This window comes from Podarcis liolepis (genome assembly GCF_965112155.1).
Source record: "Podarcis liolepis genome assembly, chromosome: 7".
NCBI classification, from domain to species: Eukaryota; Metazoa; Chordata; class Lepidosauria; order Squamata; family Lacertidae; genus Podarcis; species Podarcis liolepis.
Window position 1 is genome coordinate 52,019,597 of NC_139561.1, and position 16,790 is coordinate 52,036,386.

At 42.5% G+C, this 16,790-nt stretch overlaps 1 protein-coding gene across 2 annotated transcripts in view; it reads left to right on the forward strand.

Annotated features, from left to right (window-relative positions):
• The window catches only part of CDYL2 (chromodomain Y like 2), a 69,799-nt gene that overhangs the window by 37,447 nt on the left and 15,562 nt on the right, over positions 1–16,790 (forward strand). For both annotated transcript variants that reach the window (XM_083514984.1, XM_083514983.1), the window contains exons 2-3: positions 3,838–4,432; positions 13,275–13,492. In XM_083514984.1, coding sequence (XP_083371110.1) covers positions 3,838–4,432; positions 13,275–13,492 — 813 coding nt within the window. The remainder of the gene's footprint in view (positions 1–3,837; positions 4,433–13,274; positions 13,493–16,790) is intronic.

The window sequence follows — 16,790 nt, forward strand, 5'->3', positions numbered from 1 at the left end:
CTATACACTTAAAACTGATTCATAGCACTTTAAACAGGCGTGGCTTCCTGCAAAGCATCCTGGGAACTGTAGGTTGTTCAAGGTGCTGAGTGTTATTAGGAGACCCCTATTCCCCTCACAGAGCTGCAATTCCTTGCAAAGAGGTTTTTAAACCATTCTGTGGGGAGAATAGGGGTCTCCTGACAACTCTCAGCACCCTTAACAACCTGCGGTTCCCAGGATGCTTTGGAAAACCATGACTATTTAAAGCGGCATAGTACAGCAATAAATGTACAGTGGTGCCTCGGGTTAAGTACTTAATTCGTTCCGGAGGTCCGTTCTTAACCTGAAACTGTTCTTAACCTGAAGCACCACTCTAGCTAATGGGACCTCCTGCTGCTGCCACACTGCCAGAGCAAGATTTCTATTCCCGTCCTGAGGCACTATTTCTGGGTTAGCGGAGTCTGTAACCTGAAGCGTATGTAACCTGAAGCATATGTAACCCGAGGTACCACTGTATAGTGCAGATGGGGCACTGCACATTTAATGTGGCATCATTTTGTCAGCTGCATGAAGGAAAGCTTTGGCAGTTCTGTGAAGGAGAAAATTGTAAGGTGAGTATTGAATGGCAATGAAATGCATAAAATTAAAGTCAGTGATCATTAGAACACTGCTTAACATACATTTAAGCTGGATGAAAGACGGGCTAAAAACACAGGCACAGTCAGTACAGGATTCCTCTTTCTAAGGCAGGGAAAGAATGTGATCCATTAAGTGCACTCTCTCAGAATACACTGTTTAGCTTTTCATAAGAGAGATGGCCGTTGGGTTGAATGACAACGTGCTCTCATTTTAGAAATTCTCTTTGAATACTGTAGAATTTCTGTGTTGCTTTTTTGCCCTTTATCGCCCAGAGAGAGCCCACTGTAGAGTTTCTAAGATTAGATCCTGTCACACTGTGACAGCGGAATCATATGTTCTACTAAAGTCGGTTTCATGGGCAAAAATAGGGCATCTGTTAAAGGGATTGCAGTCAGTATATAAAATGTATAACTTGGTTGGGTATTTTAGATAGCAGCCATCTCATTTTATTAGGTGGTAGAAGGTTGAAGGTAGAATCCAGTGCTAGTCCTACTCAGAGTTGACCCACTGAGTTAATGGACATGACCTGCTTAGGTACATTAATTGTAATGAGTCCACTGTCGGAAGGACTTGGTTGGATACAATTCTAAGGGTGGAATCCTGACTTCACTTTCATGGGACTGAGGCCCATTGAATTCAGTAGGACTTACTTGGCTAGGACTACTTTTCTCATATTTTCATATGCCACAGGAAAGAAATACAGAGTTGGAATAAATTTATTGATAGTTATTGAATACTTTCATAATAAAACAGCTTTTCAAAATGCAGTTTTCTTTTTCGTTCATCTAAATTAGTTACTTGTATTTTACAAAGAGAAATATTATTATGTTATTATCTGTGGCTAGAATAATTTACAGGCACCCTCCCACTTACGTGGAAATTGTGTAAAGTGGAGGAGAGCGAGATATTCATGTGCACCGCCAAAGCAGCTACTTTCCCTCTCTCAGGGCTGCTGCCCAGCACACCTTTCCTCACCCCGAGTCTTCCTTCCAATCCCTCCTGGGCAGTGTCCCTGAGTGACTTCTGAGCTGAAGTTTGATTTCCTCCTCCCCTTCCCATTTGACCCAGCTGCTCTCATTGCCCTAGACTTCCCCGATCAGCTCAGCTAAATTATTTGTTGTTATTATTATTATTTTATTAGATTTATACGCTCACACTCTTCCCCCACCACTCATTTTCTCCTCCGCACCCCGATCCCACCTTGTTTGGAGATGGATTCGCTCCTCTCCTGCTGACCCAGGGCACTGTGGCTAATGGGTCACTGGGTCACTCATCCTCTAGGTTGCACACAAGAGGCACTTTATGACCCAGCGGCTCAGCAGGCAGGCACTGATCCCATGTGCTTCTGTCCTTTCCCCCTGCCTGCCTATTGTCTGAGGCTGAGTGGCATAGTAGCAGCGGCCCAGGCAGGGCACACAGGTGGTGGGGGCGCTGCTTTCCCACTCACACCTTGAGTTTGGCACTGGGGATGAGCTGGCATGTGTGTGTGAACATGCGCCCCACAGTGCCAGGAGTGGAGATCTGAGCCACGGGTAGGAGTGGCCAATCGATTTGTTTATTGTCCAGAACCACACATACATGTGGTCATGCACAAGTTGAATGTGTGCCAGGGTTAGGATAGTAGTTTGAAATGTTTATGCAAACCTTGGAATATTTGACATCTAAAACAATCTCTTCCTCCAGAATCTGTTAGGAACCTGGCAACTGATCGTCAGATCTTCCACGTTTGGTTGATTAACTGACTAGAGGTCCTTTTAATTTTACTAAAATGGATGCCCACATTTTCATCGGCCAGCATATTTCAATTAAAGAAGTGTAGTTTTTTTAATACATATATAAATGATTGGCTTTTGTAAAACATTAAAGTATATAACACAACAGCCCTAATCTCTTCCCCCTCTCCAGTAACTGGTATCAGGTTATACATTAACGTGAGTGCTTCTTACCTATTCATATAGATTATCCATACGTCCATCATATAAGGTCCGGGGGAACAGCAGAAAAACTGTCTTATCTGTCACAGGCAAGTCGTTCCCAGAGAAGAGTGTAGTCCAGGCCATACTATTTATGATAACCTTATTTGCAACAGTGCTTTGGAGAATATATCCTTAAGACCAGTATCATTTGTATAATAAATAAATAGCACTTGGTTTTCGTTCCTTTTATCGCTTTTAAATTATGAGTTATTTTCTCAGTGAACACCAATCACCCAAACATTTTTGTGTCATAAATCCAGGGGGTCTTTGTAAGGCCTTCCAGGCTTGAACTACAATTGAGCAGCTACTAAGAGAAGAGTCAATACATCCTTTGTCTTTCTATCGGCATTAGGCCTTCAAAGCACTATTGGGGTGAGTAATCCATGGGCTCCCAAATTATTTTGGATATTTCCAAGGACACAAGTCTCCCAAATGTCTAAATTACTGGACCGTGACTGATAACAAGTCCCCTTAGTACTGCCAACATCATGGATGAACCATGGACAATGTGAACTGGCATCTGATACCACCAATGTACCACTTTTAAGGTGTTTTCTGTTGTATAAGCAGAGGTGGAATTTACCTGAGCCAAAAGCCATAATTTTTCCATTGTGTCTCATCTATACCTTGCCCTTGAGAAAAGGGTGTAATTCTTCCAAAATCTCCATTTGGAAACACCATCTTCTCTGTATATGAGAGAGGATGGGGAATGCATTTTCCAACATGAAGCCAAGTGCAGCCCTTATCACCTAATAGCAGAGAAATCTAACCTTTTTTACAACTTGGCTTTTCTCTCTTATGTAAATTAATGTCGATTGCATTGAACAATCAGTTATCTCAACTGCACATAAGCAATTGATCAAGATTTATTTAAACAGGTACATATATTAAGAAAAAATGTACACTAAAATGCACATGAGTTTTCCTGCAGACCTTTTTTTCACAAACCACCCTGGAAATGGGACAAACTGATCTTAAGACAGGAAGAGTTAAAACTGAAGAAAAGAACAGCCAAAAGATTTGTTCTTCTCTACTCGGTGGTAAATCCCATTGAATTCATTGGGACTTGCTCCTTGGTGAGGGTTTTATCCAGCCAAGTCCTAGTCATAGCAGACCCATTGGAATGACTGAACTTAAGTTAGTCGCACCCAGTTACTTCAGTGGATCTGCTCAGTGTAGGGCTAGCAGTCTGAAATATTTTCCCTTGTTCAAGCTTACCTTTTTTTTTTTCTCCACTTAGGTTGAGAGGATCGTAGACAAAAGGAAAAACAAAAAGGGTAAATGGGAATATCTTATACGTTGGAAAGGTTACGGGAGCAATGAAGACACCTGGGAGCCAGAACATCACTTGTTGCACTGTGAGGAATTTATCGATGAATTCAACGGACTGCATGTCACGCGAGAAAAGCGAGCAAAGCACGGGAAACAAGCCAGCACGCCAAAATTTTTACGCGAGAGCAGAGCGCCGTCCCTCGACAAAATACCACATAGGCCATCTGACTCTGGGAAGAGCAAAGGGCTGCCCCATAAACGGAAGCGCATGGCCCCCTCATTTCAAAAGCAAAAAAAGGGTTACGCGGCCAAGCCAGCACCTTCAGGAGACAGGGCTGCTAAAACAGTCTCTTACCGGACTACTCCCAGCGGCTTGCAGATTATGCCATTGAAAAAGCCACACAATGGCTTACAGAATGGAGATGCCGGTTATGAAAAGGATTCTAGACATTTTGGGAACGGCCCCCCAAAGCCAGACTTGGATTTAAATGAACATGAAGCGGAACCTGATTTGCCTGGAGTGTTGGATGTGAATAATGAGCCACCTGTCATGAATGGTATTGGTAGGTGATGTTTGTTTTAAGCATTAATTATCATTATTATTTTATTTGCACAAAATCATGCCATTTGTATTAGATATGTTATATGTCTGCATATGTAGTTTGTTACGATATTGACATGCAGGCAGAAAAATCTACATGTTATTAATACATTGCTTCATGGTGTAATCCTATGCTTTCGTATGCAAAAATATGTCCCACTGAATTTTACAGGCCTATCTCCCAGGTTAGTTTGTATAACAGAGTAAGCCACAGGTTGTTGGACTACAACTCCCATCAGCCCCGCCGAGCATGGCCAATGGTCAAAGGTGCTGGGAGCTGTAGTCCAGCAATTGGCAAGCGTCACATTGGCAGTCCCTGGTGTATAGCATTGCCACCTAAATATTTCAGTATGGTATCACCTTAATCCAGTCATATGGACAATGTTTTCTATCCCTTTCCTTTGGAAGATATGTCAGACTGCCCATTATCCTGTCTTCCCTATTTAAAGCAGCAGCATTTTAACTATTTATTTATATTTTGGTACTTTATATAGCGCTCAATCACAATTATCTCTTAAGTGGTGCACAAGTAACCCAATGCAACAAAAATAAAAGTCAATGAAAACACTAAATTCAGGCGTCTGTTTTTCAGCTAGCCTGGAACACCCAAGAGCCTTGAAACAATATTTTAGTATTTTCCATCATCATTGGGGATCACCTTGACGTGTCCATAAATGTGCAAAATTGGAAGCTTAATGAGCATCAGTCCTAATGCCTAGTGCTCTTGAAATCTATGTTATGCATATATGATGATGCTCTTTTTATTACTGTTATATGTTCCAATTAGTTCTATTTATGTCCCTTTGTACAGGTGAGAAGCAGTATTCCTAAATCCCTTCAATTTTCTTCTCTAGGCCACACAATCTCACTATCTTCACAGCCTCCTTATATGGGAGTCTTCTCTGACCTCCAACTATTTTTGCTAATCATTTCTTGAGCCTTTTGTCTTTCTATTATATCCTTCCAGAGATTATGAGATCAGGGCTGAGCACACTGTTCCAACGAAGGATGTCAATGCAATATGTGAGATTCAGTGTGTAGAGTCTTTCATCATCCACCATCTCTCTGTGTCTTTAACGCTTGTAGTGCTCACTCAGCAGAAGTTTTGAAATGGTCAGGGCAATCTTCTGCTGGAGTTTCATTTCAGACTAAGCAGTTTCTTGCTTCATGCCTCAGACTGCCTTGCCAAGGCCCTTTTTAGGGCACAGAGTGACCTAGAGGCTGAATATTAATATGGTCCTCCTGTTTCTTCCCATTGCATCTGCCTTCCTTCCTTCCTTCCTTCCTTCCTTCCTTCCTTCCTTCCTTCCTTCCAAAAATGTATGTATGCCATACTTCATGGCAAAATTCTCTGAAAGCAGGGTTTCCTCAAAACGGACATATCATATTTTGAAAATAGGGTCAGGACAAACATGTCTTCTCTACTCAAGGCTACGGATGGGGGAGGAGTTTGACTCAGTTATCTATTCAAGGTGAACTTAACCTAATTCACACTTTCCCAAACCACACGCAAACGGAAACACGGCCATCCTTCGAAATTCGCATTGCTCCAAATTTTGCAATGGCAGGCCAGACGATGTGTAAGGAAATCCGCACACTGAGGTAAAGTGTGCATATGTTGCTGAAAATAAGATGCCAGAATGCATTATATTAGGGGGAATCACTTTGCAAAAAAAAGTGCATACTGGGGAAAATTTACACTAAAATACTGGTGAATTTTCACGAGGCCTTTTTTTAAAAAAGAAAAGTGTGGTGTAGGAATGTGGAGAACTGAATTTAAGACTTGGAAAATGAGGAACAGAAAGAAACAGAAATGGACAGGTTCACCCATCCCTACACAAAGCTGAATAGCCAGGCCAAATGCTTTGCCAAGGGATGTTTTGAGTGTCTTGTGTTGATGACATTCCCCCTCCCCGTTTGTTGGTGTGTGTTGTTTTTATTGTTTTTTCAAATTATTTTTCACATATAGTACATAAGAACATAGGATGCTGCCTTAGACCAAGTCAAGCCACTGGTCCCTCTAAGTCAGTATTGTTTACAGCGACTGGCAGTGGCTCACCAGTGTATTAAACCTGGGACCTTCTGCGTGCGAAGCAGATGCTACACCACCGAGCCCTTCCATGAGATAGCTAGATGTATATGTGTTCGGCTTTTGGGCACACTGACTGACAAAACCCTTACAAAGTGTATTTGGATGGAAGTTACCCCACTTCCACGCCACTCCCTGCCCTGCTGCCTTGCTATATTGCACCACTGCCTTCATTTAAGCCTGTACACTCCCCTCGCTGTCACCTGCAGCAGCAAAAGGAAGCAGGATTCCCTTATCACTACATCTCTGAGCCTTGGGCTCGCCTCTTCTGCAAAGTCTTTGCTTATGAGGTTCGGATGCCAGCCAGTGTTGTTTCGCGCTGGGCAACCATGCACACACACACACACACACACACACACACACAAACAACACACACACACTGCAGCAAAGCTGAGAGAGCAGAGATGAGGCAGTCAGAATGCAGTGGGGGATGGAGAGAAGCAAGAGAGGAAAGGAAGAACTGACTGTGGACAACAGGTTAAAATAATGGGAGTGGGGTGGTTGATACTATAACCATCATGGTAATCAGATTAGAATCATTACAGTATAAGCCCTTTAAAGAAAAATGGAATCCTTTCTGTCAACGCTGTTGCCAAAATGACAGTGACTAGGAAGAGTTGTTTTTAAAACATTTATTAAATTAGCATTAAAGCACAGGTAGCCCATGTGGTGGCCTCCACATGTTACTGGACTACAACTCCCATCATTCCTGACCATTGGCCTTGCTGGCTGAGGCTGATGGGAGTTGGAGTCCAAGAGAGCTGGAGGGGCCTCACATTGTAGCACTATAACACTCTTCCATTTAAGCTGTGTTCCATTTATTTATTTATTTATTTATTTATTTATTTATTTAAAAAACACAATTTTAGCTGTAGATGTGTTTCGGTGCTAATTAAAATATTGATTAAAACATCAACAGGGTGATAAAATAGCCCCCATCGCAAAGTTTACACTAAATCTTCACTGAGCTTCAAGTGGCCACTCAGCTGAATTGGGCTACATCACACTCACAGGCATAGACAGCATCCTGGGGAGAACACAGGGCAAAAGTACAGTATCCCTGATAGTGTGGAAATCTGGTGTTCCCACCACAGAGAAAGCAACACGAAAACCCTCGAGTGCTTTATGTAGGGCAAATGGGACCTGCAGTGTGGCGTACTCCTGCCCTAGCCCCCTTAGGACATTGATATTCCATTCCCACCCATATATTTTTCACTTGTGGTCACTAGGCGTTGGCCTCATCCAACAGTCTCTTCTTACATTCACAAGTTCTTAAGGCAGTGAAGAGGAACGTGACACAGGTTGTATGACCCAGGTTGCTGTGCGGATGAAATGGGGAGGGGAGAGAATCAGGCATACCACCTTCCGTTCTGAGGAGGAAAATACGTAGCAATAAAAACAATGAGTAAATAAATTAAATAGTTGCCCGTCAAGCTACAACTGGAAACTCTTAGTTCAAGTGGCAAGCTAGCTCTCCCAGTGTCTTGCTATCAGCCAGCAGATGTCAACACTTACCCAGGGTGGGAAAGTCACCCAGCCCACATCAACCAAGCCCTTGATAACACAGAGAACATCTGTTGCGGTTTCACCGAACTCACATGAGCATTCCATCATCTTCCATTGGTGCTTGCTGTCTTCTTTTGTCAGGTTTCTTGACAGCATTATTAAAATCAAAAAGCAATCCCTTATATTTTCCTTTCTCTCTCCGTCTCTATTGATCTAATTCTCTGCACCGCTTGCTAAAGATTGCTCTTTTCATTTAGCTTTACACTGAGTCTTCTGTTTTTTTTATTTTTACCAACAGACTCCAGGGATAATCTTTAATTGCAATGCTAGTTTTACTCCTAAGGAAGTCAATGTTTGTCCAGCTAATGTCACAGCTAATAAAATTCTACTGCGCTTCTTAAGTTTGAAAGGGTGTGCCTTGTAGGTTAACCATTTTTGTGGCTTTTAAGTACCCTGAAAAAGGCTGCAGACAGAAGGGGAAGACGATGAGTGTGGACAGTTTTTAAATGCAAATTTGAAAGCAAAGTTTCGTGCACTCTGCCTCTTGGAGTGAGAAAATGCTCCAGTGGCAACCATTATACGAGAGACCCCCTTCCAAAGTTCAATTTTGAGATGTGCTTGTGCTGGGTGGATTCAGCCTCAACTGGTGCCTCCCACCTTCCAAACCATTTTTTAAAGATTGCAGGTATTTTCAGGGATCCCAGTCACCCCCTTCTCCTGATATGGACTCCTGGACTGTGCCTTGTGGCCTCTCTGAAGCTGTAGAATCCATGATGCTCCACAGCAGAGGTGTAGAACCTCAGGCCCGGGGGGGCCAAATGTGGCCCATGAAACTGGTCCCTGGATCTCTCCTGGGGCCATCCCCCTCACTGCCCCTGCGTCACATTCTCCTTGAGCGTTTTTGCCTGGCTGAACTGTGCCCTTAAACTCTTACCATGCCTCTTCCCTGCCTGGATGGAGGAAGAAAGGCATTTGTGAGTGTTTCTATAGTCTACTGTACAAAGGTAAAAATGTACATCCATTGCCCACTTTAGCATCTGGCCGCCAGCAGGTTGCCCAGGTGGCCCTCTTGCTGAAAATCCCCCTACGTCCTCCCAGCATTGTCCACCCTCCACCAACACCACCACAGCAGATTTATGCTATTAGCTTTAAAGGTAAAGGGACCCCTGACCATTAGGGGTTACGGCGCTCATCTCACTTTATTGGCCGAGGGAGCCAGCGTTTGTCCGCAGACAGCTTCCGGGTCATGTGGCCAGCATAACTAAGCCGCTTCTGGCGAACCAGAGTAGCGCACGGAAACGCCGTTTACCTTCCCGCCGGAGCGGTACCTATTTATCTACTTGCACTTTGATGTGCTTTCAAACTGCTAGGTTGGCAGGAGCTGGGACTGAGCAACAGGAGCTCACCCCGTCGCGGGGATTCGAACCGCCGACCTTCTGATCGGCAAGCCCTAGGCTCTGTGGTTTAACCCACAGCGCCACCCGCGTCCCTGCTATTAGCTTTAGCCTTCCTTTAAACTCTGCATTAGGAAAAGTTTGCACAGCAGTCAAAGGTTAGAAGGGAAAGGGGAAGGTGATGATGAGCCTTATTACTTCCCCCACACCAGAGACAAAAAACCACCCCATTCTTTCCGTGCTGCAACCTGATACATCTCATCATATTGCCACTGTCGTGTCATTTTGTGAGAGGTCCAGGAAGCCTGTGTGAGGTTTAGGGCTGCTGCTAGAGTAGGCAGATTAGTGTGTGTGTGAGAGAGTGTGTGTGTGTGTGTGTGTGTGTGTGTGTGTGTGTGTGTGTATAAAATAGCAAAGCACATGCCTGCATCAGATCCCATTACACGCCACCATCTCTTCTCTGCTCCTTTTTTGTTTTCTCGCAAATGTGGCAAGAGCTCTCCTGTGGACCAGCCATTGGTTGCCTTTCCCTCTCTCTGCAGAGAGGCTTTGCTTTGCTTGGGGCACCTGCTGTGAGGTTAACAGCCTCTTTTGTCACCTCTTCAACTCGCTTGCTAGGTGCTCTCTTTGAACAAATGAAGAAACAACAAATAATGATGATAACCTGATGGATGAGAGGGTTTATGTTGTGTTAGATTTCCCTGAAGGATTAATCCCCTGCCCTCTTCCCTTACCATCTGCACCTTCAGCAGCTGTTGCTTATTCCTCAATAGCATATAAATTTTCCAGCCCAAGTCTGCCTTCATCCACTGCCCAGGCACTTGCATGTGATTTTTCAGAGTTCCCTGTCCAGACCTACTTGAACCTGCTTAGATCTAATTCCTAACAGACACATGGCATTCTTTTGACCCTGAGCATGATCAATCCTTGTTGGGAGGTTGCTTTTTCGGCAAAGGGGAGAGGTTGCCCCTTTAGATTTCCCCCCCCCCACTAAAGGTAATTTGTACTTCTGCAAACCTGGGGGTTGCCTCAAGCATTCTGATGATACCTCTCTGTTGTTTCTTACTGGCTCCATTTTGGTTACAATCTGGTCACAGCATTTGCCAGGTGGCTCCACTATTAGAGGGAGTGATTATTATTTGAAGATTTGCCTAGTGTATTTGGAGAAAGAAAAATTATACTCCCTGAGTGGGCTTTAACTGGTGTGCTGGAATAAGATCTGGGAAGACCCTTTGCCCTTGAGGGAGACAGTTCTCAAAACATGGTGAGCAATCTTCAAACAATAATAAATGGTTGTTTTCAAGCAGCAGTCTATGGTTTTGCTTCTCCTTGTTTTGGGCTTTTGGATTGCTACATTTACTTCCACCTGCAGCTCCTCTTCAATGCATCCACTGACATGGGAGGTTTCAGTATATAGAGAGATCAGTTGGTCCACCTGACTCAGTCCTGTCTATTCCAGTGGGGCCATAACACAGTGGTAAAGCATCTGCCTTGCATGCAGAAGATCACAGGTTCAAATCCCAGCATTTCCAGCTAAAAATTGGAAAAATTGTTTGGGGGGGGGCTTAAATAAAACAATACAAATATTTGGCATTTGTCTGTTTTGAGACCATTAGATTGTGTCTTAATGTGTAAAAATAGTATCAGTGTATTAATATCCCTAATTATGAAGAAGGCAGTAGGTGAAATATGTAAGGTGAATATGTCTGGAATATGTTTATAGAGGCCTCACTGTGTGGTAGGATTAGCTGTCCAATCACAGACTCTATTAACTTTTTTTTCCTCCAACACCCTCAAAAGTACATAATCCAGACCCTAGTGACATTAATTGAAAGACTTCTCTTGCCTCTGGTTACTCCCTGAGAGACTAATTTACCTTAAACTCCCATGGCAGTCCACCAGCACTTTCACTAAGCAAAGATGAAGCCAATCTACAAAACTCAGATCCAGGTCCCAGTTGTACATCTTTTGATTCTGATTGAAATTACACCAGGCTGTCTGGAGCCAAGAAACAACTTTGTTCATTGCAATTCATATATAAGGGAAACAAGAGGGAAGTTTGGATTTGAAAAACATTTATTTGGTTGATTTAAACCCCTTACAAGCAATGAATAGATACAGTGGATTATATCCAATGTGAGTTCTGCTCAGAGTAGATCCACTGAAATTAATAGATATAGCTAACTTATGTCCATTAACTTTAATGGGTCTACTCTGAGTTTTTTTAAAAATAGTTAAATGCAGTCCGATACATTGAACAGTGCAAACATTAAAAACCCAACTGGGGATGAACTATTAAAACAACAGCAACAAACATGAAGCCAAATAAAGCCATCAATAAAAAGCAGAGTGGATTTAAAGGGGGGGAGTTCAAAGCAATGCAGGAACTTGGACTAGAACCCTTGTGAACCCTTCCTATTCTACAGTTATATAATTCTATGATTCTAAAGTTCACTTAAAAGACAACAGTGAGGGGCCCATTCACACTTCCCAAATAAGGGAAGTCCACAGCAGATAAGGCCCTGTTTTTGTTCCCCTCCAGTCTCATGGTCCTTGGGCCTGGGCAGGTTCATTTGCTTAGAAATGCTCAGTCTTTCCTGTCTAGGAATGGAAGAGAAATATACAGATTTCGAAGAATAGTTGTGTTTCACTTTGTGTATTGGTTCGAGGAATTATGAATTAAGCACATTCACATTAAAATACAAATGAAATTGAATTTCTCTTCCACCCCTCGTTACTTATTAGCCGTCTCAAGCTTTTTTTGAAAAGCCAGAATATACAAAATATATATTTTTCGAAAAGCCAGACAAAACAAAAATCCAGTCCAAATCAAACATGTGAACAGCATGATCCTACTGAGAAATCAGTGTCACTGAGTTCACCGGGGTTTGCTCCTAAGGAAAGGAGCATGGGGTTGCAGACTGACGTCCTAGTGATTTCAGTACATTTAAGCACACACCTTGCTCTTCCCTTTAGCTAGCACAGTGGTGGGTAACCTCAGGCCTGCCAGGTCTGATGATCTGACCCTTGAGGTTCTCATCAGGCCACACTGTTCACAGGCACTGCTCTATGCCTTCTGAGTTCACTTTTTACTGGCTGGCATGCATCTCTGAATTCTTTCTTGTCTGGATGGTGGATGGAAAAGATACTGGGAGTGAGCATTGAAAGCCCTGGTTTCTGTGTAGCCTTACTGCACAAAGGTAGAACTCACATCCGTTGATCTGCCTACTTTTGCCCCAGGCAAAATGCTCACTTTGTCTCTGGCCTCACCTGCCAGAAAGTTGCCTGCAAGAGAAGGCAGCCTGTGGCCTGGAAATGGTTCCCCGTGGCTGAATTAGAGCATATTGAGACAAAATATGTTTCACTAAGTATGTACTTTTTTTTTTTAAGGGGCTGAGTTTACTTTCAAGGAAGGCAATAGTATCCATTGGCTTTTGTTGGAGAAACTCTAGCAGTTGCCACTGTTCAACTCCATCCTTTAAAGCAGAATAAGAGCAATTCAACCAAATGAAGAAGGCATCATATGAAGCTGAAGTACATCAAATATGTACTTCTTGGGGGGAAAGGGGCCATGGCTTAGTGGTACAGCATTTGCTTTGCTTGCAGAAGGTCACAGGTTCAATCCCTAGCATCTCCAGGTGGGCTGAGAAAGATTCCCTGTCAGAAACCCTGGGAAGCCCATGGTCAGTCATTGCATAAAATATTGTGCTAGGTGGACCAGTAGACTGGCAACTTCCTATGTTCCTGTGCTTGTCTCTTGGGGGATTCCTAGAGATAATGACATGTGTCTCTTCTGACTCTTTGCCTTTTGAAAGGTTCTTCTCTGGCAAATGGAGGCCTGAATCTTCATAGCACTGTGAAAAGGAAGCTGGAAGGGGAGAAAGATTACGTCTTTGATAAGAGACTCAGGTACAGCGTGCGTCAAAACGAGAGCAACTGTCGGTTCAGAGACATTGTAGTACGCAAAGAAGATGGATTCACGCACATCCTCCTCTCCAGTCAAACCTCAGATAACAATGCACTGACTCCAGAGGTATGCAGGTGAACATCAAAGCAAAGGGGAGAGGCCCTGTAAAGTGGGAGGGTGATAGTAGCTAGAAAGCTAAAGTCAATCTTAACCTGAGTTTACCGTTGTCCCCTCAACACCCATGAAGAAGCTCCCATTTCGGACTTCTGCTGTTGATGCTTGCAATATTTTTTAAATGAAAGAATAGAATCAGAGGCTGCAGATTTGTAGTCTGTACACAACATTTTTATTTTCCTCAGGGTTTGAATGGAGGCCACAGGAACTTAAATGATGCTTGCATTATGAGTTGATGACTCCCCAACCCGTCATGTTCACATGGCGGCCAATTGTGTGGGGTGGTGGTTCCTGATTGCATTCCCAAGTGGCAGGATATTGATGCTTACTGATGGGGAAGGACCATAGCTCAGTAGCAGAGTACAGACTTTGGATGCCAAAGGTCCCAGGATCAATCCTTGACATCCCCAGTAGGTCTGGGAATGTCCCCTTTCTGAAACCCTGTAGAACTGCTGCCAATCCATGTAGACAATGCTGAGCTTGATGGACCAATGATTTGATGGTACAAAGCACCTTCCTATGTTCCTTCATCATCTCTCAAGATATTAGAACTTTTGACCATTCTCCAGGGTGAAATAAGTATCAAGAGCTTCCTGCTTCTTCTTTTTTTATTATTAATTTTTATTCCAAAAAAAACCTATGGGTAAAAAGGTCACCTCAGAGTTAACTGTATCGTGTCACAAAAATACAAAGCTGGGTACAGGAGGTACAATTCATAAAAATCTGGAGAATATTATAATGCTTTAAAAATTCCACTGGAATGACTCCTATTCCCATGGTTTGCCTACAGCCCTGATTACTGATCAGCTGAGCCCCTAATCAAGGATCACTTCCCCCAAGCTCTTTGAATCTCCACTTCACATTCTGAAATAGCACAATATCCTTTGGGGCTTTGTTTTCTGAAGGCGGTGGCTTCTGCTGCTTTATCCTCAATTAATTAAAGGTGCCTCAGAACCTGGTAATTGCATTTCCATTCTTTGCACGGGTTTAAAGCAAAAACAAAACCAGAGCAAATGTTTTGCCTAGCAGAAGACACAAGCAATGTAATGTGCTATCAGAATTGTTTCTTCCAGACATTCAAGGGGGCAAACAGCAGTTTGAGGGGCACACTTTTATGAAGGTATTTGTCTCTGTTTCTTGTTTTTTTCTGGTGCTTCAGAGGTTGTTGGACTACAACTCCCATCATCTTTGGTCATTGTCCATGCTCTCTGGGGCTAATGGGACTGGATTTCAACAGCAAGTTCCTCACCCCAGTTTCTTAGGTCTTCTCGTCATTGCCCCAGTCCATGACCACTTGTAAACATCAGCTTTCTTAAAAATACCTTAAGAAATGACTTTGAAAATAGATTTTTCAGGTGCTTCAACTGTTCCTAATTTCTCCTAATGAACGCATTTTGTATGCATCTGACTAATATACACATTTTTGAAATGCAATTTCCCTTAATATAATGGATTTTTGTATGTTATCTTCACTAATATATTCATGTTCATATGGAGTTTGCCCTAGTTCATGCGTTTTTGTGCAAATATATGGCTGGAGAACTGCATTGCAAAATTAAGAGAAGTGGAAATTTCAAAGAATGGCTGTGTTTCAGTTTATGTTTTTTTACAAAAGTGCAATAAATCATCATTATTACTATTTATATGCTTCCTTTTTCCAGACAGCTTACAAAAAACAGGTAGATTTGCCTTTAGATGCAAACTGAATTTAATTTCTCCCCCATTGCTATCTGAGAATAAGGATGGATGGATTTGTTGACTTTGATTTCTCCTAGGACCTAGGTTCACAAATTCCCAATCTTAAGCTTGGCTTTTCCACATAAGTTTGCATACATAGATAGATAGATAGACTCCCCATCAGCCTTTTTGTGTGGCGTTCTACCATTTCTCATACGCACCTTTATGCAGTGTAATCCTATTTGCATGCAATTTGCCTAATATACACCTTTTTGCACGTTATTTTAATTAATATATACAATGCACATTTTCTCCTAATATGCACATTTTTTTTGTTTAAGGGCTACACCGTAAAATCATGGGAAGTGTGATTTTTGAAAGATAGCTGTGTTTCAGTTCATGTACTGTTTCATAATGTGAATTATGAAGGTTCATGATAAAATGCAAGCCAAACCAGATTTTCCCCACATCCCTACCAGAGAGCAAGTTCCCTTGAACGTGGTGGGGGTTACTTTTCAGTATGCCTAACTTTGCCCTGTGGATACGCCTGAGCTGCTGATCATAGTAAGACAAGTTCCACTGTAGTAAACGTTCTATTAAAGATTGTTTGGTCAAGGGCCTCTTTGGTCTGATCTGACACCACTTTCAGAAGATAATGCAGGACAGGATAATTTCTGGGTAAACGAAATGCAATGTGAAGCAGGCGGGAAAGAACTTTCAGCAGTAGTAATGATACTGGGTGTGAGAACATGTTTTTAAAACACACCCAGTAACTTGTTTATTTTATCAAGACAATTTATACCCTGCCCTTATGGTGCAAAGCACAAGACAATCAGTGAAAATCACAGTGGGTAGCTGAAGCCAAATCATTCCTAAATCCTCATAAACTAAAAGCCTGCAGAAATTAGAAAACAGTTTGTGAGTGCTATATGAATAATCTTAAATTCGTAAGAAATCAAGGATATGAATTATTTCATCTTCCCAAGGCTTTTAATGTTCTCTTCCTTGCAGAATTAAAGTGTCAGCAACCATGTGGATGTACATAATAAAACTTACAGTACACCTGATTCTCAGAAAGCTTTCCCAACCCTCTTTGATTCTCCCAAAGAAAGAGCCCCACTAACCAAGCTGGAAAGCTCATTTCTTGCCAAAGATGTATTTGTTTTATTGTCACTTGACTTCCATCACTATTTATTTTATTTTTCTAGTTTCCTTTGCCAGTCTCTCCAAAAAGAATAGCCATACACTGTTGGCGATTCCAACAGTGCTGTGCAGCTCATGACATGTACATTGAACGCATATTATTGAAAATCAATTATCTAGAAGCATAGCACAGCATTTTCCCCTTGGCATATTACTTACACGGGGGGTACACTATGCAGTTACTGGGGAATGGGACCTAGTTGCATGGAAACTTCTGTACACACAGAGGCTTTGTCAATTCAGACATCTGTGCCCAATACATTGATGCCAGGGGTTTTGTGCACTTGGAAGTTGAGACAGGATTAGAGATGTATCCTTGATCCCCTTCATAAGATGAGTGTGTCAAGGGGGTTCTATGCCAGGTAAAGTG